The sequence below is a fragment of the Sitodiplosis mosellana genome, unplaced genomic scaffold (assembly GCF_009176505.1).
Source record: "Sitodiplosis mosellana isolate CC-2019 unplaced genomic scaffold, AAFC_SMos_1.0 Smas_scaffold_11, whole genome shotgun sequence".
Taxonomy (NCBI): Eukaryota; Metazoa; Arthropoda; class Insecta; order Diptera; family Cecidomyiidae; genus Sitodiplosis; species Sitodiplosis mosellana.
This window is the reverse complement of record NW_022595253.1, coordinates 3020800-3037764: the sequence shown is the minus strand read 5'-3', so window position 1 is coordinate 3037764 and position 16965 is coordinate 3020800. Positions and strand designations below refer to the sequence as shown.

The 16965-nt window shown below is 38.6% G+C and overlaps 1 protein-coding gene across 5 annotated transcripts; it reads left to right on the top strand.

The window, feature by feature from the left end:
* Positions 1-4036: 4036 nt before the first annotated feature.
* Positions 4037-16760, top strand: LOC129567460 (protein lava lamp-like). Of its 5 annotated transcripts, none has more exons than XM_055444344.1 (7): positions 5973-6247; positions 6496-6692; positions 6849-6996; positions 7093-9913; positions 9984-15901; positions 15966-16089; positions 16210-16760. In XM_055444344.1, exons 2-7 carry the CDS (start codon positions 6582-6584, stop codon positions 16442-16444), a joined length of 9357 nt encoding a protein of 3118 aa, XP_055300319.1. In that variant the 5' UTR covers positions 5973-6247; positions 6496-6581; the 3' UTR covers positions 16445-16760. The 5 variants fall into 5 exon arrangements, with proteins under 5 accessions (XP_055300322.1, XP_055300319.1, XP_055300318.1 ...); XM_055444343.1 differs by having other exon boundaries at positions 5975-6247; positions 6493-6692; XM_055444345.1 differs by having other exon boundaries at positions 5988-6412.
* Positions 16761-16965: the final 205 nt, after the last annotated feature.

Genomic DNA, 16965 nt, shown 5'->3' with positions numbered 1-16965 from the left:
GAAGAAGAAGCTGAGTCTGTTGATGATTAGTTGCTGTGGAATTTCTGGGCGGTTTAATCAAAGTTTTGTGCGTTCCAGGCATTCGATCGCATGGCAGACGGCACACACAACTAGCAAACATTTGACGTTACATTTGTCGCTCAATTTTGATTCATTTTTCTTTCGTTTTTTTCTTTCTGATTTTGTACTTAAATTGTATACCGACGTCGGTCGACTGAATAATGTGCAAAATCAAACAATTCGCTTGCTGGTGTTTATTTTCCATTTGTTTTCTCTTCCCCGACAAATACTTAACTCTGAATGTGAATTTGTGTTGTTAAATTTTGCACACTGATGAGCGACCGCGCCAAGCTTGTACCGAGCTCACTCGAACGCACACACCGAAACAACAGCAAATTCCGATTGGAAATGAATTAAAATATGAAATCAAGTGAATCGGTTTTGGTCTTTTGACTGAAATTTATGGGTTTTTCATAGGCAGCAATTAAAATACGATGCGACCACAACAAGTTTGACGGTCGATAATAGCACGCAGTGGTGGCAGATATTCGATTCGCAACATGCATCAGGTTTGGCGATCAATGCCGAGGGAGAAGAGATAGGGCCTGAGTGACTGTGTATGTGCACAACAAGCAAATAATGATCAATAACAAAAACATGCAAACCGAACTATTTCGAATAGGAATGTGAATTCTCACATTCGACGAGAGAGAAAAAAAAGGAAGGAGCGTGCACCGGTAACGATATATGCGCTCATATATATATATATAAATACATATGCTCGTATCTTCTCACATATCTCTCTTTCTGTCGACATTATTTTCTTGTTTTTCGTTTTCCATTTAAATCGACTGGCTTTGCAAATTCGCGAACTCACAATGATCTCCGTCATCATAGCCCGTCAAGCTGCCTTTTTCATTCTCTCTCCCATCGCACTGCGCGCGCATCGTCATTTTTGAATATTTCTTGGACTTTGAAACTGCTGTTGTGTGAGCTGGCACAGCTTGCAAACACCACCAATACCACCAATACCGGCTACTATTGACTCCATTAGAGTTTGCGAAGACGCGCTCACATATTTTTGCGCACTCTCTTTTGTTATCCTTCGAGACATTTAAACAGTTGTGTGTGGATATTTAAAATTTAAATGGCCCAACATCGTCGTCGTCGAAATGAACTCAAACACGATATACATGCATATACACATACACGTGCATCCAAAATGCGAACGGACGAGACGGTAAACGGAAAAGAGGTGAACAACTGAGCGAAATATCAGAAAATGCAATATATATTAAATTATTAACCACACAGACATTGGCAATGGCACTGACTGCATCTGCTGCTCTTTAATTTTCAGTTGTTCTGTGCATTCGCAGTGTGCGTATTATCGAATGCGCCTTTTTTTCTGCTGCTGCTCCTGATGCCGTTGCTGCTGCCGGTGTTGGACGTTTCGGTGCATTTTTTGAATTGGCCCAGTGTGCAATTTTTCGACTATAAAGTATATCATCAAATTTTCTCTTTTGTTTCCTTTCGGTCGCTTCTGATAAAAATAAATAACATTCTACGTTACATTCGGAATTGAGGAATAAATTCAAATCAACACATGCCGAAAGGTACACACGCACATACACGAACCAACCAATAACAGAGGGCCAAAAAAACACTGTGCAAAAATTTAAAGAGCCCAAAACGGAACGATCACAAACCCATTAAAGGATGAACGTGAAGCATATGTACAATGGGATCGAGAAAAAAAAACCGAGAACAAGTGAATAGTATGTTTAAATGAAACCAAAAATAATAAATTGATAGTGTGCAGCTGCCGCTATTTTAATCCGGCATAAATTTCCAATTGTCGAAATCAAAATAAGAATCTTTCACTATCCCAAATGGTACAGATGTGCCGCATATTCACCTTTTTGCATCATTCAACTCGACGGGTTAAACGAGCAAAGCGGGCACTTAAGAGAAACCGAGGACTTTTCTTTGCATTTCAATTCAGAGTGAGAGCAAGAGCGAGAGAAAGAGTCAACAACGACAGGTCACCCGCATACACTTCTAGGTGGTTTCAAATGATAAAAAGTTTGGGAAAAAGATCGTCAACGTAATGCGAAAGGAAGTCGCTTTTGTTTGATTGTCAAAATGCGTTTTACGAAAATAAAACAATTCTGCAATCAAATACAGAGAAGAAACAACAATCTGAAGAAAACAAAACAAACATAACAAGGGAAAAATGGGAGAAAACTAAACAACGGTGGCAGCAGCAACGGCAGCATCAACAATGGTATGAAAACACAAGGAGCAAATGAATGAGACGCACCACGAAAAAAAAGAGATCTATGTGAAATTTAAATGTCCTCAGTCACCACCGTCTGTTGATAATTCTCACAATTTTTTTTATTGTCTCCATTCGGAATGTTGGATTTTCACATGATATTCCTCTTAAAATAGCAAATACAACAAACAGAACGGAAAAGAAGCAACTGGCCAGCCGACAGAGAGGAGAAAAAAGTGCAAGTGAAGACTAAATTAAGTAGGAAAACTGAAACAGGACAACCTTACTGGCGTTTTGCCTATTTCAGACAAGTGTTTAAAGATTTAATTAGGTCTGTAAATATAAAACCGTTTAACAACATCAATGCTTTTTTTCTCTCCTGTGTGCCTGTTTGATGGAGGCTGAAGGAAAAAACCGATAAGAAAAAAATTTCCACTGCATCGCGCGGTTTTAAAATAAAAGATGAAATGATCCGAATGAATGATCGTAAATAGAGATCGAAAACGAGCCGCTGCTATAGCACGGTGAATGATTTGTGAATTGATGGCAGCGGTGGCGGCAACAGCAGCAACAGCAGCAACAGCCGTAGCCAAACGAAAAGTCTCTAAACTGGCGAATGGCATTCATTTCTTTGATTCACACAAGTGAAACTCTCGTCTCTCGCACTTATTGGCGCTTTGTTTGTTGATCATTAAAAATTCATTTATTCCTTTCGGCCATTAAACCATCGATCGTTCCTTTTATGAACTGTAATCATTTTACTTATTTCGTTATTTTATGATTGCGAAGCGTTGAACGATAAAATATGCCCATAAAACACACAATCAAATGGCCGAAACATCCGACCGAAACCATTTCAACCTGTTCTGGAGGCCCCCAATCTCATCAGCGAATATATTGGCAGAAATATGCACTGAAGAATGCGAACATAATTAGGGTAAGTCGCGAAATAAAACAAAAACTACTCAACTAATCGGACACCAGTTTCCGTACGAGAGAACACGCTCACATAAGAATTGCCATCAGAAATCTTTGGAATCTTATTCATAACGCATTTTTCATATATATATATATATTTTCTCTCCATCAGACGAGGTAGAAAAAAAGCACAAATAATATAATACACTTCAAGCACGTATTGAAGATCTCCATAAGTTATCGCAAAAATGTGAGTGAACGTTATCGTTCATCAAACCTCATATTTAATAAAAATTTATTAAATGTGCGTTCTTGCGTTCATATAGGTATATCGAAAAGTTGAGATTCGCATTTGGCTTACGTCATGCACCGTGTCTATATTCAGCACAATTTGTATATATGGTGAGCTCAGTGTCACATGCAAAAAAAAGAACTCTACCTTGCCAAAAAGAAAAGACATTCATTCTCGCAATGGATAAATCTGCAAATCATATGAATTTCAGGAGATTTGTAAAGGGAAATTTTTGGGCTCGAGCACAAGCGTGATCGCCAAAATTTATATCGAAGAAGTAATTCCAATTCGAACACATCAGTAGTAGGAAAAGGCGGATTCGTCAGCAACTCTTGCGTCAACCATGCGACTGCGTTGCGGATGACGCTTTAGACGTTTTGTCAGTTATTTGACGTTTTTGTCTTAGGCGTTTACTAATAGTTTGTGAGACATGTCTAAAAAATTTTTGGCAATTTCAGAACGTCAAACATTTATTAATTCAATGGAAAGAACATTAAAACATTGATAAGAATGCATGAAATCATTCACATCAATTTTCTTGTTATTGCAATTTTTGCAAGTGCAAGTGCAAGTGCAAGGATTTACAATTGTACATATCTACCTAAGGGTCTTGTTTATGTTTGTGGTTCCGATGGTAAAACTTATAAGAATATCTATCATTTGTGGTGTGACCAGAAGAAAGAGTATGGGATAAGAGTAAACCTACAACTAAAACATCCGTGGCGTTGTTTCATATGGGAATCATACGGCATCGAAACCACTACAATTATATGTGTGAGTTAATTTCGATTCGATTATTAGAATTGGTCTATAGAAATAAAATGTTCTACTATTTGATTAATTTTTCAGATTCTTTTGGGCTTAGTTATACTTAGCGTGTGCTTATGTATTTATCGGAAGAATCGAACCACTTGGAGAAAAATGAGAAACTTTTGTGAGACTGCTTGATGACTCGGTTTATTGATTAACAAATCTTGATTTAAATTAGAATATTGTCAATATATCAATGCATTAGGTATACATAATGTACAACATACAACATACTTTTTGACACGTTTGAATTGTTTAGTTGCATCGCACAAAGTATTAAGTAACCAATTTGTTTTAATATTGACATCATAGTTTTTTTACATTTTCCCATGACACACTGGGATTTTCAAGTGATTAGTAGCTGAATATTCTGTAGTGCGAGTCGCTGAATTAATTAAATTACTTAAGCCATTATCATCACAAAAATTGGACAACCGACGGCTGTGTGTTGTGATTGTAAACAAATCAATATTAAAGTCGCCCATTATCACTGCATTTTTGCTATTAATATATTGTTCATACCATTGTTACCGCAAGGACCCTTGCGTCATCCGCAACGCAGTCGCATAGTTGACGCAAGAGTTGCTGATGAATCCGCCTTTTCCTACTACTCACATCTATTGAATGCATCTCAATATTGGCATAAAAAAAAGTAGAATTTCGATCATAGCACGATCAACGCAAAAATTGAGACACGTTTTCAAACAAAAGGATTCAATATTGGATGGTGCGTCACCTCGGCCAATTTTAGCCAAACAGTTGCAATTAGCACAACAAACATTCGAATTTATTTACCCATTCTTGGAACGAAATTATATATTTGTTAGTATCGAATATGAACGAAATAAAAAAACATACCCATACAACCAACAAAGTACAAAAAAAAAACCGAACCAAGCCGACATAGTATTAAAAAAGCTACATTTTGTGTTGGAGATGATGATATACCAAGTAAAAGAGATAAGATACATTGTATAGTGTGCAAAATAAACACTTCACACGAGCAAAACTGACGCCTGCGTGTGTTTGTGATCGCGCTCTTTAAATAAACCCGAACGAAATTTCGTTTTTTTTCTCATTCGGTTCATTTCTGCAATCAACAACGCAATGCTTGAAATTGACTCAAATTGAGTTTTTATCATGCGGCAAAAATCGATACGGTGTTATTTATTTAAGCTAGAAACCGATAGGTGGTTGGCCCGTGCATATGGTTTTTTTCCATAATACACACACGTACAATAAAAAAAACATCGAATGAACTCATCAGTTCCCCAAGCATATGTGTGTGTTTTTTTGTATACACTACACCGTGTATGTTCGTCTTTCTCCGCAGGAGTTGGCAAACATTTACCCGGCAAACAATAACTCCTCAATTTAATTTCTGCAAACGAAAATAGCATTCGCCAAATTTTTTATGTATATTTATGGTTCATTTCAATCGTTGCAGCGATTTATTTTTATTTCGTTCTGTAAATATATGTGAAATATTTTTGGATGTTTTTTCTCTACATTTCTCTTTGAACACCGACTGACAGCATGCGTACAGATGAATTGGCTGCATTCTGTGTATGGCTACCAATTTTGACATTTCTACTCATCGACCACTCTACTCATGCTCACAGCCCAATGCGCTGATGACATCTCAACTGTCAAACACATTATTTGCCTTTCACTCGAATCCCCCAGTGCGATGCATATGCAAGAGCGAGATAAACGTATAGACTATGTTCGACTGTATTGGCTACACCGATATGAATTCCGAGTCTCAACATAAGTGATGACATGTCGTGATTGTACATTACACGTAGCTTTTGTATATTGTTTAAGAGAGAACCTAATTATTTTGTATTTTTGTAATTAAAATTTTTCGGGAAAAAATTAGTTGAGTGTTTCTCATTTGATTGTGAGATGACGTAAAATGATGTGGTAAACATTCAAAACGAAATACGGTAAATATACAGTGGATTTTATTGGTTCGATTGGATTTTCATGTGATCGAAACATTAGAAAACAACATCTGTGTGTTAACTTTTTAATGTAGTTTGTTAACACATCAAAATCGCGTTTTTTGATACGTGCATTTTGTGTGACGTCACATTCACTTTCTATAAAATGTAAATGAGCTACGTCTATATTTGTATTTAACACGTTTTCGTTGTTTTTATTTTTCTTTTTTTTTTCTTCTAATGTTCAGCAGATTTTTTGTTGTTGCTTATGATTAATTTTTGTTTCTGTGCGGAATTGTAAATACTTTTGACGGGAACCCGAATTGATAAAGAAAAAATGTCAGACAAAGAACCAAATGAAACTGGAACACACACCGACGATCAAATGTCGGTCGATATGACACGAGGCAGTCTGACAAATTTAGCGCAGAATTTTAGCGAACAGCAGGTATGGAATTCGTTGAAAATCAGTGAATTTTTCATTGAAAACTGAGTTTTTGCATGACAAAGACCTTTGTTCGTGCACTTCTTTTTTCTTACGTCAAATTTTTTTCATCAATCTACGTTTGCATTCATGTGATAATTGGTGTATGTGTGTTGACAGGCAAAAATTACGGCATTGAAACAGCTAGTAAAACAATCGGAAGAGGATCACGGCAAAAATACAGCCAGTGCCCAAGAAAAGGTGAAAAATATTGCACAGCGATTAACGCATCTCAAATCGAAGGCTACACGATCACGTCAAACGAGCGGTAATTGAATGCAATTAATTTTGGAGTTTGCGTCGTGAAAAAAAAAAACAATTCTAATTCACATTGTGCTAATCGTTACCATTTGTTTCATTGCAGAAAAATCATTTAACGAAATACACGAAGAAATTTCGATTGAAAGTAGTAACACGAGTATCGTTGAAAATGAGAGTTATAGGCAATCAACTTCATTCGATGGTACGCCATTATCACGAAGGCGTTCCGATGCGCCAGGCAGCGAAAAAATCCAACTTTTACGAATTCAAATGCAACAGAATCGTTTGCGAATGGCTGAACGTGAGTCAAATCAACGTGGCATTGAAGAGATGGTGACACAATTGAAGGCAAAATTCAATAGTTCACAGCAGTCATTGGATCGTGCCCATTTGTTGGGTAGTTCAATTGGTGATTTATCAGCATTATCGGGACGGTCACACAAGAATCAATCGACTGGTGATTTAAGCGGTAGTTTCAATTTGGAACGTGAACGTATCAAATACTTAGAGAAACGAATTAAACACTTGGAAAATGAAATGAAGCAAAAAGAGAATGAATTTCTGCATAAAGACCCCGAATCGGAACAATCAAAACTAATTCAACAGTTGAACGCTCGCATTATGGATTTGGAGGAGAATTTGAAAGAGAAGGATGGTCTCATCGAAGCTCGTACCAAAGCAGCTAACCTTATTTCCGAGTCACTTTCGCTCAAAGGCAAAGACACCGTTGATCTGCTGGAAGAAACAAAACACGAAATGGTTAAAATGCAAGAGAATTTCGTGACCACCGAAGATGATTTGAATAAACGCATCGCGACACTGGAAAAAGAGATTCAAGCTAAGGATAAACGGATTGCTAATTTGGAGGAAGTTAACGATATTCTGGAAACGGCTCGCTTTGATTTGACACTGAAAAACTCGGAATTGGACAGTAAAACCGGAACGGTGGAGGATTACGTAAACAAATTGAATGAGCTGAATAAAATCAACGAAACGCTTCAGCATCGCATTGAAAGTTTGGAAAATGAAAAAGAAGATGTGACATCAAATGTTGTTCCAGATGTTGATGTGTCGGAATATGTGCAGAAAATTCAACAGTTTGAATCGCGAATTTCCGAGTTGGAAAGTGAAAATGATGATTTGAAAAAGTCTCTTCAATCAGCATTGAATACACCAGCGTCTGATGCCAGTGACCAGGAGCGAATCAATAACTTGGAAGCAACCATATCGGCCCAAAAGGAAGAATGCGAACGTCTATCGAATCTACTCCAAACCACACAAGATCAATTGGCTGAAAAGACTGTGGAATACAATGTTCTGATGGCAAACTTCAATGTATTGGATGAAAAGTTGAAATCATACGGTCCAAAGTCAATATTTTCTAAATCCAACGACGAAGAAGCGCAAGCTGAAATTAACAAACTCACCAAACAACTCGATGAGGCCAACAAAGCCGGCATCAAAACCAAATTAAAGATGAAACAACTGCAAAAACAAATTGACATATTCAAGAAAACATCGGACACGAATAAGGAATTAGTTAAATTAATGGAAGAAAATCAACGATTAAGTGAAAAACTGAAGGATATGGAATCGGAAACTGCTTCGCTTAAGAGCCAATATCTACAATCGGCCGCTGCTGACGGTGATGGTGACCATAGTAAGGGCTCTCAAGAACTTGAAGCGAAAATAAAATTACTTGAAACCACTTGCCAAAATCAAACATCAGCCATCCAACTGCTAGAGGAGCAGAAACTTGATATGACCGCCGATTTGAATGAAACCAAAACGGAATTATCGTCATTGAAGGGCCATATCAAGGATAAAGATAAACACGACGTCACTTCCGAAATGGATTCAATTGCCAATGAGGAACAAATCGAGAATTTGAATAAACAAGTCGAAGAGTTGAATGGCCAAATCAATCGATTGGTAGCTGAAAAGATGGATCTGAAATCGAAGTTGGATCGATACATCAGTGAAAATATGGAATTGTTAGAGAAAATCGACAAGCTTAGCAAGGGTAGTTCCGTTGAATCGATCGAAATTTTGGAGCGTCTCACACAAGAGGAGAAACTCGAAATGGATCGTTTGCAAGCAACAGTCGAGGCATCCGTAATTGAGGAACAAGATGAAAATCACGATCAACCAGACGATGCGGCACATGTATCAAAATCTGACAGCCATACTGAAGCTATCAAAGAAGCAGTCGATGAGAATGCCACCCAAGCAAAACTTCAAACACTGCTCGATGAAAATCAACAACTTAGCAAAACGATTGATGAATTGCGTGCTGAAAAACAACGAATTCTTGAGGAGCTTGATGAATCCAAAGCAGCCAATCTATCAACGCTCAAGGAATTGAGCGACATTCAAGCTGAACACGATAGGTTAGTTGCCAATATTCAAGAGATTCAAGAGGTGAAATCGAAATTGGAAACAGATATCGTTCAATTGGAAAAAGAGCGTGACTCTGCATTGGCTAGTTCAACACCGAAAAGAGTGGCTGAATCAACATTCGTTGACAAAGAGACATACGAAACAGGGTTGAAGAATTTGTGTTCAGAACTTGATAATTATCGTGGCGCTAAGGAAAAGAATGCCAAGGTAAATGCTTCCAGAAAATTAGCACGAGAATCAAAGAACGTGGCCGACCTCATGGATAAACTGCTGGTAAGCTATAACGGTAGCCTTGAAGAGTTGCAAACGTTTAGAGCAGAAGTGGAGCATGAACATGCCGCCAGAAAGGAAAGTGAGAAACAGGACATTGTAGTGATTGGCAGCAATGACAATAAAGAAAGGATCAACGAATTAGTACAACAAATTGATGAACTGCGTTTGGGTGAGGAGAAATTGAAATCAAAGTGCAGCGATTTGGAACAGCAGGTCGAAGAACGAGAGACTTCGTACAATGATCTTGAGAAGTATGTGTTGATATTTACATTTCATTCTTTTTTTAACAATTTTTTTCAACTCTTTTCTACTCTTTTCCAGGTCTGTTGCCGACTTAAAATCTAAAAATAACCATTTGAACGAGGAAATCAAGGCGCTTCAATTATCGCTGGATGAAACCAAGGAGAGTGACTTCCAAGAGTTGCAAAAACAACGCAAAGAGTTTGACAATTTGTTGGAGGCGAGCAAAAAAGAAATGGAAATTCTTCGTGATTTGGTCAACGAGCAGAAGCAACAATTGATAACCACTTACACCGAGCATGAGTTGGAGCTGAATCAACGAGATACTCAAATCGCTTCGTACACCGAACAAATCGAGAAGCTTCAGCAAGAGCTGCGTAACACCCAATCGCAGATGCAATGTGCTAATCAAGATTACGTCGTGGAGTTGAATGAGAAGATCACGTCGATGCAGTCGTTATTAGATGAAAACAAACAGTTGCTTAAGCAGCAAACCTCCGACTTGGACAATAAACAATCCACGATCGACTCATTGAATCAACAAATAATGGATTTGTACAAATCGATGGAGTCGAATGCAGCCGAAGTGGCCGAGAAAGATGATGAAATCGAATTGTTGCAGTCGCAAATCGACAAAAACAAAGCCGATATCAAGAAAATGAATCAAAATAACTTGGCCAGTGAGCGCAAGGCCAAAGAATCGGACGCCAATTTGAAGCGAAGAGAAAAGGAATGGCATAAAGAATTGCAAGAAAAAGAAGAGGAATGGAAGAAACAGTTGAACGAAGTGGAAAACCAACGAAGCGCACTGGAGACCAAAAATAAAGAACAATTGGAAAAATTGAAAAAGTTTGCCGCTAATCTGAAGAAGAAGAATGCACAGTACGCCGAATTGGAAGAGAAGTTCAATGCTTTGTCAACGGGTGGTCAAGTGGAACAAGTGGTCGTTCAACAGCAAGTGCAAAAAGTTGAAAGTATTCCATTGCAGCAGTCAAGCAATGACTCGGAATTCAAAGAGAAAATTGCACGATTGGAACAAGAATTGAATGAGTCTTCATCGATTACAGCCAGTCTTCGTGAGAATATCGATCGCAAAATGGCTGAAGTTGAAAATTTGAAGCTGCGTTTGAGCGAAAAGAATCAATTGCTTGATGAATTAACTGCCAACTTGAATGCCAAACAGAATGAAATTGCCGAACTTCAAGAGAAATTGTCGGAATCACAGACGGTCAAAGAAGAGCTCACCAAAACGGCTGAAGATTTGAAGTCGAAAAACATCAAGATTGAAAAGTGTAAGGCCATCATTAAGGAGAAGAACAAGGAAATCAAACGCCTTCAAGAGCTTGAACAAGCCATGAAAAACAAAGATTCAGCCGAAGTCTCTGCTGAAGAATTGAAATTGCAACTGGATCAAGCGCAAAGTGAGAAGGATAAAATCAGTGAAGATTTTGAAAATTATCGCTCATTCATCGAGACAAAACTTCAAAATAGCGATTTGGTGGTTGAATCAATTGAAACGGAAAATGCACAATTAAAAGAGCGAATCGGACGATTGGAAGAGAATATTTGCAAAGCGGAAGAGCGGCGATCATCATTGGAACGTCATTCGGAATTGTTGGGTCTCCAATTGGAGCAAAAACAAACACAAATTGAAAATGTTGAAGACGAATACGCTGAACGGTTACGTGCTCTGACCAACCAAGATGAAATCATCGAGCAGAAACTCAAGGATATGGAAATTGAACGCGACGGTTTGCTTGAAACATTGAAAGACTATGAAAATCAAATGAACGAATGGACCGGCAAAAATGAAGAGCTGGAGCAACGCGTCTATGAATTGGAATCAACCCAATTAATCGAATTAAAAGAAGAAAACAAAGAATTATCCAGCCGAATTGAGAAGTTAGACGCCGAAATTGCCCGCAAACAGCAAGAGTATGACCAGAAGATTGCCGAGAAACAGACCGAATTGACCGAATTAGAAAATGAATTGAGCAATCATTTGCAGGGTGTTGAGCGTGAACGTCGTTCTATTCAAGAGAACCTTGAGAAATCCATTGAAGAAAACACCATGCTCCAAGATCAACTCGTCCAATTGCGTGAATCCCAATCAAGTTTGGAATTGAGCAGAAATGAACTGGAGAAGGAGATCACATGGGTGAAATTGCAAAATGACACAATGACCCAAGATCAGCTCGAGGCACAAGAGTTGCGCATGCAAGTGGTTCAAGATCAAACCGAAGTCGATAATTTGCACGCTCAAAATCTGGAATTGGTGGAAAAACATACGGCTGAACTAAACACGGTCCAAATTCAACTAACCGAAGCCAATCACAACCGTTTGGCTGCTGAAGCTGAAATTGAACGCATTAAATCCGAAATGGCAACCGTTAAAGATGAGTTATCACGTGAATTGGATTCGTTGAAGACAAAGATATGTGAAGATCAAACGGAGATTGTCAATTATCGCTTGAGAAACGAGCAAATGGTCGCTGATCATGAAAATGAACTGAGCAATTTACATTCACGCATTTCCGAATTGAGTTCATTGTACGAGCAAACGCAACGCGACAGCAATGAAATCGAAGGTCTTCGTATGCACAAGCAACAATTGGAAACGGAAATCACATTGTTGCGCCAGCAAATCAACACATTGGATGCTCTTCAAATGAATGTCGGCCAAAATATTACCCAAGATCAAATGGAGGTACAACAGTTGCGCTTGCAAATTGCACACGATCAAACCGAAATTGAATCGTTGAGACATCAAATTCAACAGTTGCACATCAATCATGAGAGTGAATTGGGTGCCTTGCGTCAGCAAATCGCTGAGTTGGACTCGCTTCGAATGCAAGTCGGCCAAAATCAAACCGACGATCAAGTGTTTATCCAAAATGAAAACGAGCGCTTGCAATCACTTTTGGCTGAGAAAGAAATGGAAATTCAGAATTATCAACGGCAAAATTTGCAATTGCAAATGTCAGCTGGAGCCACATCAAGTGATCCATTCTTGTCATTCTCAAATAACACACCAGATGTGAATGACACTTTTACACTTACCACGAAGGTTACCGAATTGGAATTACGTTTGGAAAATACGCTTCATGAAGTTACCGAATCACAAGCCAGATGCACTGAGTTGCAGCGACTTTGCATGGAAAAAGACACCGAAATTGCCCGTCTTCAGGAGAGAGCTCATAATGTGTCAAGTGGCTCAGAGAGTATTCCAATTGCTGAACCAATCATGGTTAGCCATCAAGCGCAATCGCTCAATGTGTCATCGTTCGAAATCCAAGCTCCAATCGAAACGGTGGCTGATTCAAATGCATCGCAAATTGAAGACCTTCAACGAAATGTTTCCGATTTGGAGAAGTACGTTACGGACTTAGAGCATAAATTGAAAGCAGCCAACGAAGAAATTATGAAATATCACGTGGAACGAAGCAATTTTGATAAAGTTTTAGCAACCAAAGCCAAGCAATATGAAGATGAAGTTACAGCTTTGAATTCATCGTTGGAAACACTCAAAATGCAATTAGCTTCAGTTCAAGAGAGAAATGAACAAGAGCAAACACCACAAATATATGTTCAAACCACTCCAGTTCAACGTACTTCCCAATTGCCAAGTGCTGCCTCATTCTTTGGCTCACCAACAGAAGACAATCCATTCAACGCTATCACAAAGAACTTCCCTGCAGACACCGGTGAACCAGATTACTCCGGTCAAGTGCCAGTCGTAGAAGAAACCATTGTGCCGAAGACCACTTGGGTATGTCATCCAGAAGAGCAGCGAACGTTGTCGCCATCGAATGATGACTGGGGCGAATCGGCTTGGGGAAGTGATGCCATTTTGGAGGAACAGCATCAACAGCAATCGGTTAGCACGAATCAAGCCGTTTTGAACCAAGCTGCCGTCAACCTTCAACTTCAAATTGACGAAATCCGCACTGAACGTGACAACATATCCACCGAATTGAGTTCATTGCAAACGAAATATCAAAAATTATTGAAAAAACTCAAAGAGTACAAGTCGAAAATCGATGACTTGGAGCGTTCAAAAGCCAAATCACGACCATCAGTTGTAGAACCAAACGATTTGGACTTGGCCATTCAAGAAGAACTTAACAATCAAATCAAGGTTTTGGAACAGAAACTGAAAGAAGTGAAAGCTGAACAAGAAAAAGAGGCGCAAGAAAAGAAGAAACTGTTGACTCGTGTGGACGTGTTGACTGCAGCCAACGATCGTATGACCGAAATGAAAGACAAACAAGATATTGAAATCGAAGTGTGCAAGACGAAAATACGTGAGTTAAACGGGCGATTGGAGAAGATAAGTGAATGGGCTGATGAGAATGCGGCCAAACCAGGAATACATGATGCGATCGCTGCTCGTTTGACCGAAGCACAGAATCAAAATCGTTTGCTTGAGGAAAGAATGCAACGTTTGCAGGCCTCGGCTGATAAGGATGATTTTGAAGAAGAACGCGATCAATATTTTGATCAATTCCGTGTTTTGACCGCTGAAAAAGTGTTGCTAGAAGAAAATATTGCAATTAAAACGGATGAAATTGCCAGTTTGCATGAGAAGTTGGCGGCGCTGGAAAAACAAAATGATGACTTCAAAGCTACTATTGAATTGTTATCGGAGGAGTCAAACAATATAAAATTGCATTTAGACCAATTGAAGGATGAACACAAGCAGAAGATCGATGAAAATGCCAGTTTATCCGAGAAAATGTCCGAATTGATGGAGAAGAATGCTATGCTTGCCAAGCAAGTGGACGAGATGCGTGTGTACAATTTGAATTCACAAGATGTTGAGCAGCGAATTCAAGATTTGAACGCAAGCATTCAGTACAAAGACTCGGAAATCGGTGCATTTAATGAAAAATTGGCCAATCAAAAGCAGACATTCAATCAGGAACATGAACGTTTGAGCCAAGAGCTAGCGGATAATGCCGAAACAATCGCTGAGTTACGACAAGAAATCACCCGGTTGACGGTCGAAAATGAAAAACTGCTGAAAAATCCAACGCCAGTAATTCAAACAGCGAGTACAAGTAACAAAGATGACGAAATCCAGAAATTAGAAAAAATTGTGAGCGAATTACGTGAGGAAAAAGCGAATATGGAAGACGAATTACAGGTGCTAAACGATCAAGTGATCAAAAACTTGGAAATCGAAGACCGAATCAAGAGCACCGTATTTGAACTTGACACAAAGAACATTGAAATTGCCGAATTGAAAAATAGTTTGCAGCAAATTAAAGAAAACCAAACGACGACATCTGCTGTGGATCCATCGACACAACAACAAATCACTGAATTAACCGTTAAATTGCAAGAGAAGGACGCACTGCATCAGTCGAATGTCGATTTGTTGAATGCCCAGTGGCAGCAAGTTGTCGATCAAAAATGTGCCGAAGTGGCCGATAGTTGGCGTCATCATTTGCAATTGAAAGAGGATGAATTTGCGGGCGTGGAAAGTGATTTGCGTGAAAAAGTGCTGCAACTTGAGCTACAATCGAATACCAGTTCGACAACACCCGAAACACAGAATACACCTACCTCCGGTGATTCACGATCAAATATCCAAGAATCACCTGAATTAAAATCCGACAGTGCGAACGTCGACCAAAGTGAACTCGTCAAAACGATGCAGAATGCATTGGAACAACAGGAAATCGAAATCGTTTCACTCAAAGAACAGTTGGCTATTCGCAGTGCTGAATATGCTAGAATTGCTGCATCCGTCGATCCATATGCCATGAAATCAACATCGAGCAACATTTTCCCATCGGTGAATCAAACCGATGAAGCCCCATCGAAAGGAAATGAATTGGATTTGGCACTTTATATGCTACATCAACGTGATATGCGGTGCGAGGAACTGACCGAAGAAGTGATACACTTGCTTGAAGAACGTGATACACTACAGTTGAAACTATCGAATTCCATTCGCCAGTTTGAGGAGTTCAAACACAGGACTGGAAACGATGGTAATTATTTTGTAGCTTTGATATTATTTGAAAATGAATTAATGCAATTCCTTTTCTTAAACAGTCACCGATGCAACGGAAGCAGGCAGTAGCAGCCCAGTTAAATCGAATCCAGCCTTAAGCGATGCACACTCTTCACATGACGGCAGTTTTAATGAACAATCACAAAGCGATAACTTGGATTTGAAGTATGATTTTATTGGCTTCTTTCAAAGTCAACAAAATTTGTTCATTTTTTTCTAATTACCTGTTATTCTCAATTCAATTCGTTGGTATTCAAATCAATATGACATTATCACCATTTTCAGATTGTCCGAATTGCACAAAGTCAGTCATTCCCGAGATAAGACCTTGAAGGAGGAGCGAGAGCAACGTCGCCGTCAAATGAATGTATTCCAAAAAGATGTGGCAAATATGCCACCCGAAGCGATTGCCGAGTTGTTTGGACCCGATTTCAAGCCAAATACACGAAACACCCAAAACGCATCGTCCATGCTGATGGATTGGCTGTGGGGACGAAGTGATAATGAGCCACATAACTGATGTTCCATATTTAAATCATTCGACCTCTGTCAAGTGCAAGACTACCGTTTAATTTGTTTCTCGTTTAATCGGACACGATTCGGTTTTGACTTTGGTGATCTGTTCTTTGTTAGAAATGACTCGTTTAACGAAATCAAATTAAAGTAGTTGCACTCAATTGAACATGAAATATATACAAGCCAATACTTTGAACGTAAAACACACACATAAGAAAAAAAAGCATTCAATTTACCTGAGAAAAAAAAAATTATATTTGTTTTTAGATTTTATCATGATTTATCGTTAAATGTAAAATAAAAAAAAATTGAAATTGAAATCAAACTTTCTTTGAATTTAAAATTAAAATCAAATATGTTGCTTGAATTTGGTTAGACAACGTTATGCATGAATCTAAAGAAGGTTTCTAGACTACGTCACAGTCAGTTCGATTAAGATATTTTCATGAAACAAGTGATAGAACTTCATCGTCTAAATTGCCTTATTCAAATAATTTTCTATGGACCATCCAAGAGCTATTGCAC

Excerpts from the sequence above, each read along its gene's own strand:
- LOC129567460 (XM_055444344.1), top strand. The coding sequence starts at position 6,582 with ATGTCAGACAAAGAACCAAATGAAACTGGAACACACACCGACGATCAA. Across the intron at positions 6,693-6,848 it reads AGAATTTTAGCGAACAGCAG|GCAAAAATTACGGCATTGAA; the intron begins GTATGGAATTCG and ends GTGTGTTGACAG. Across the intron at positions 16,090-16,209 it reads AGCGATAACTTGGATTTGAA|ATTGTCCGAATTGCACAAAG; the intron begins GTATGATTTTAT and ends CACCATTTTCAG.